The 5,175-nt window shown below is 52.0% G+C and overlaps 2 protein-coding genes across 3 annotated transcripts; one reads left to right on the forward strand and one right to left on the reverse strand.

Annotated features, from left to right (window-relative positions):
• Positions 1 to 1,396: 1,396 nt before the first annotated feature.
• LOC120704820 (mitogen-activated protein kinase kinase kinase 1-like) lies at positions 1,397 to 2,374 on the forward strand. Its single transcript, XM_039989347.1, has one exon. It carries the CDS (start codon positions 1,413 to 1,415, stop codon positions 2,181 to 2,183), a length of 771 nt encoding a protein of 256 aa, XP_039845281.1. The 5' UTR covers positions 1,397 to 1,412; the 3' UTR covers positions 2,184 to 2,374.
• A 719-nt stretch (positions 2,375 to 3,093) lies between these two features.
• Positions 3,094 to 4,542, reverse strand: LOC120704821. 2 transcript variants are annotated; one of them, XM_039989348.1, is made up of 2 exons: positions 4,446 to 4,542; positions 3,094 to 4,326 (listed from the first exon to the last, which is right to left on the reverse strand). In XM_039989348.1, exons 1-2 carry the CDS (start codon positions 4,512 to 4,514, stop codon positions 3,607 to 3,609), a joined length of 789 nt encoding a protein of 262 aa, XP_039845282.1. In that variant the 5' UTR covers positions 4,515 to 4,542; the 3' UTR covers positions 3,094 to 3,606. The 2 variants fall into 2 exon arrangements, with proteins under 2 accessions (XP_039845282.1, XP_039845284.1); XM_039989350.1 differs by having other exon boundaries at positions 3,094 to 4,334; positions 4,446 to 4,484.
• Between the last annotated feature and the right edge of the window lie 633 nt (positions 4,543 to 5,175).

Here is a 5,175-nt window from a genome sequence, read left to right on the forward strand (position 1 = left end):
TTATCGTTGTATTATGATGTAAAATTTGGTGGTTCACATTACGTAATGTATTTCTTAGTTTTTATTTCTTATCGTTATATTAATTACATGTGTGCTTTTAAGTTACCTGTAGATCAGGAGTACGCAATTCGGCAGAGCTTCGCCGCTTTTTTTTTTCTGAATTTTACAGAATCTTATTTCTTAGTTTTTCTGAATCTTATCGTTATATTAATGACAAAGGGAATGGCGGCGAATGGTGGCCAGGGTTTAAGTGAGTTTGCTTGGACTATGCTATTTCTGAATAATATTTTCTATTTCATAGGAGATCTTGGTCCCTTATTTATAGTTCTAGCATTAACAGGTCTGGAATTAGGTGTAGCTATATCACAAGCTCATGTTTCTACGATCTCAATTTGGCATCAGGGGACCCTGTCGCCCCCCACGGGCGACAGGGGCCTGTCGCCCCCAGGGGCGACTGGGGCCTGTCGCTCATTGGGGGGCGACAGGCCCCCCTCTTTTTTTTTCCTCCAGGGACTTCGTTGCAAATTTGAAGAAAAAAAATACATTTGAGCCCTGTCGCCCCCCATAGGGCGACCGGGGTATATTTTTGAAATTTTCCAAAACCGACATATATTTTTGAAATTTTATTTTTTTTAAATATAAAAAAGAAAAAACCGCTTGTTTACATGGGCGGAACAAAGGCCGTAGCGTGGCCTTGCCGGCAGGCCCATTGGCAACAAATGTATCCGAGCAGGCTTCATTCGCCGGATTGGTCTCATGAAATCCGGCCCAGCGTCCGTCTGTTCCACAGAAAGGCCCGCGGAAACGACCTGCAAAATGCTCTACCAGTCCGGAACCTTGTTTTTTTGTAGGTACAAATCCGGAGCTTGAATGAGATAATGGAGAATTTCTCTGTGCGAGCACGGGGCACATCCAAAACTTCCGCTCTCTCTCTCTCTACAGTCTACTACATGTAATTAAAACTTTAAAATGCTGTGTCGTTTCCCATTTGAATCAAACACGTCCGGTCCATTCCGTAGCTTTTAGCAGTTTGGTCAAACTGGGCAACCTATGTTGCAACGGTGACCTTTTCAAGCACAAAACTGCTCTGTTTCCGGGCGAAGTGAAGCCGTTAACCCATGATTTGGTGTTGGTATGCAAGGTCATTGAGAGTTTGAGACTTGGAAGGAAGGATTGTCCTTCGTGCTTTTTCCCAAACCTGAACCCCAAAGGTAACTTGCCGGACCTGCCTCCCCCTCTTGGCCGTTGCCGGTAGCTTCACTTCGCCGCCATTCTCGCCCTCACAGACAGTAGTCTTCTCCCACGGCACTCAACGCATCCGGACTTTTTGGGAGCACCCCAGCATTACATAGCCGGCACAGCTCCGGACCCTCGCCGTGCCACGCCAGATACGACGAGCCAGCCACCCCCCGATGGAGCCGGTGGCGACGACGCCGGACGCTACCACCACCACCACCCCGTTCGCCGCCGCCGCGGACGAGGAGGCGTCGACGCGGCGCGTGGCGAACCGCATCATCCGCGCGCTGCAGCACCAGCTCCGGCTGCTGCACCGCGCGGGGGCGGAGTTCTTCGTGCTCGGCGCCACGGGGAACGTGTACACGGTGACGCTGTCCGCCGCGCCGGCGTGCACGTGCCCGGACCCCGCCGCGCCCTGCAAGCACATCCTCTTCGTCCTGCTCCGCGTCCTCGGCCTCTCCCTCGACGATGCCTGCGTCTGGAGGCAGACGCTGCGCCCGTGCCAGGTCGCGCGCCTCGTCGCCGCGCCCACGCACCCGGACGCGCTCGCCGGCGCGCGCGCCAGGGAGCGGTTCCACCAGCTCTGGTCGGCGGCCCGCCCCGCCGCCGACGGCCGCCGGGACGCGGCGGCGTCGTCGGGGAGGCCGCTCGACGGCGCGGCGTGCCCGGTGTGCCTCGAGGAGATGGCGCCGGCGGCCGCGCCGGTGCAGCAGGCGGTCCTGACGTGCAGGACGTGCCGGAACGCGGTGCACGCCGAGTGCTTCGCGCGGTGGAAGCGCAGCCGCGCGCGGCGGGCGGCGACGTGCGTCGTGTGCCGCTCGCGGTGGCGGCAGCCCAGCCGGGAGCAGGAGCGGGAGCAGTACATGAACCTCGCCGCCTACATGAACGACGGCGACGGCGACGTGGCGATGCAGAGCGCCGACGGCGGGCTGTGCGCCGGCTGGTAGTTGTGTAACGCGGCCGTTCGTTTATTCGTGACATGGCCTGCTGTGAAGCTGTACTTAAATAGCATGTCAATTCATTAATTGCTTTCTCTTTTTCTTTGTTTTATATATTTACGTAGGGAACTGACTTGTACGACATACATCATGTACTACAAACCTGATATGTATACCTTAATGAAACAATTCTTTTCTAATTTTTGTGCAAATTCTTTACTATTTTTTGTGCAAATCTCAGCGATTATTTCCCTTCTGGTGACGATACGAGGATGCATCATACTAGCAGGGTAGCTCACGATGATGCTATATTTCAATTGCACGAATACAAGTTTCCTTTTGCTTTCGATCTGATACAAAAGAAAAACCAGGCTTTCTTGCCAGGTTTCTACAACTTCCAACAAAGCTAGCTGTCTCGCCGCCGTCTAATGCCGCTTAGTGCCAGTGGTGGTAAACTGGTAATGGATCATGGCTCTAATATCTCCTTCACAATCAAACACACTATTAATCCCTCCGTTCCAAATTATAAGACATTCTAACAATCTTGGAGAGTCAAAAATATTTATGTTTGACCAAATTTATATAATAGAATAATAATATTTATTATATAAATTAAGTACCATTAGATTCTTTATTAGTTATATTTTCATAGTACATCAATTTGATATCATAAATCGTTATATTTCTCTCTATAATCTTGGTCAAACTTGAGATTGTTTTGACTCTCCAAGATTCTTGGGATGTCTTATAATTTGGAACGGAGGGAGTATTAATCTGTTTTCTTGAACTAGTACCACTTCTTTTTCACACTTTGGGTTCTCAAAGAAAATCTCATGTGTTTTAACTTCAAAAGAAAATGAAAACTTACAAGTGATGAGCGTTTACTAGAAATCCAAATTAGCACACAACGGCTAATTAGGCACCAATATCCACACATCATTACATTTATTTATAGCTTTGAAGGTCAGGACTACAATCCTTCGTTACATCGTGCCCAATAAAATTGGGGCTGGAATTGACCAAAGACAGGGCTTCAACCCTCCCAGGGTGTGATGCAAATACACTACACCATAAGAGTGCCAAGCAAGCCCCGTCCAAAAACAAACTGACGCTACCATAGGGCATAGAGGATGTCCATCCACTGACAAGTCAGCTGGCTGGATCGGAACTGAACCCTGAAACACCCTCGATACATAGTCTCCATACAACCGAGAGGTTGCATGAACAAAACCAAACTAAGCATGACCATAGACTACTACAGCACAGGTCAAGCTAGAAGTGCAGCAAAAAAACAGCCGCAATGGCATGTAAACATGCGTGCACCCTCTAGCCTAAAAAGGAATTGCTAATGAAGCATCAAGCAAGCTACTCAAACATCGAAAAAGAGATGCTTGTTGCATGCTCAAAACTAATCATCGACCAACCGCGCGAATCAGTTCCTGTTGATGGACACCCGGCCGTTGACCTCGTCGGTGATGAAGGGCATGCAGCTGGAGCTGCGGGCGATGCCGGCGCCGGCGCCGGCCTTCGCCACGGCGGCAGCCTCCCTGCCGACCTCCCTGGGGTTGATGCTGGACCTGGACCTGGGGCCGAGCTTGGCCCGGCGCCTGAGGATCTCGCGCATGGCCTCCGCCTGGTGCAGCACCGGGTGCGTCCGGCCGAAGCCGTTGAAGCGCTTGCACACGGCCATGTGCGCCCGGAGCGCCTCCTCCAGCGGCGCGCCGCCGCTCTTGCCGGCCTCCTCGCGCACGGCCTCCGCGCAGAGGCCGCAGACCCAGCGCCCGGCGAACCGGCGGCGCACGCCGCGGATGTACTCGGGCGTGCACTCCTCCGACATGCCGCAGCACTCGCACTTGGCGTCCTCCACCTCGGGGACGGGGTGCAGCGGCTGCGGCGGCTTCTCCTCGGCCGTCGTCGTCTTCTCCTTGGCGCCGTGCGGGTGGTGGAGCTCGTGGGAGACGTCGGACACGGTGCGCTGGAGGGCGTCGGACGAGGTCCGGCGCCGCTTCTCGCCGCCGTTGCATGTTGTGGCCGTGGGGACAGCGCTGCCGACGTTGCTCGCCATCGCAAGGAACGGCGCCGCCATGGCCATGGCGACTGCGCACGCCTCTCTGCTGGGAGCCATGTGGATCAAAATCTCTCTCTCTCTCTCTCTCTCTCTCTCTCTCCTCTCTCTCTCTCTCTCCTCTCTCTCTCTCTCTCTCTCTCTCTCTCTCTCTCTCTCTCTCCTCTCTCTCTCTCTCTCTCTCTCTCTCTCTCTCTCTCTCTCTCGCTTGGTGAAGTGAAGATGGTCGGATTGCTGCTCACTGTTTGCTTTGTATGTGCATGGGGAGCAGCCATGAACAACTCGGAGCTATTTATAGAGGTTCGAGAGGTCGGGCAGCCACACAATGTGTCAAAAAGGTTAGCGTGCAACAACGTGTGTGGTGGATCGGCGGTGCACCACTGCACAAATTGTGACCTCGAGAGATTTGGTATGTGGAACAGTAGAAGAAAGTGCTAGCCGGCCGATGGAGAGACCTTTTCGCCAAGTTGGGGCCGGAGGCATCAGCGTGACGCACGGGCTGTTGAGTTCTTGATCCGGTGCCCGTGATATGGTGTGGCGAGAGCAGCATGCGGCCATCAAGTGGGGTTGAAAATGCGTGGCCGGAGTAAGCAAAAGGTGACGGCGAAATCCGGCCAATTGCATTGCATGTTTCGGCGGCCTTGCTTATAACTGTAGTACTGTTGAAGGCGTGATCAAAAGATTTTGTTCGCAGTGTTGTTTTCATCTCCCGTGGTTACTAACTAACCGGGTTCATCTAAAGTTGATTAATTATCTGTAATCATCACATACGCATGTAGTCTAATAATTTTTCAGGTACTGAACATCGAAGAATTCGATTATTGTCTGTCTCGTACTAACACAGAGTAATCATTGGTCAAATAAAAACTACATGTCCTAATTAAGGATATAATTAAATTAAATCAACATTTTTTAACTAACACTTACAATATCATA

The sequence above is a fragment of the Panicum virgatum genome, chromosome 4K, assembly GCF_016808335.1.
Source record: "Panicum virgatum strain AP13 chromosome 4K, P.virgatum_v5, whole genome shotgun sequence".
NCBI lineage: Eukaryota > Viridiplantae > Streptophyta > Magnoliopsida > Poales > Poaceae > Panicum > Panicum virgatum.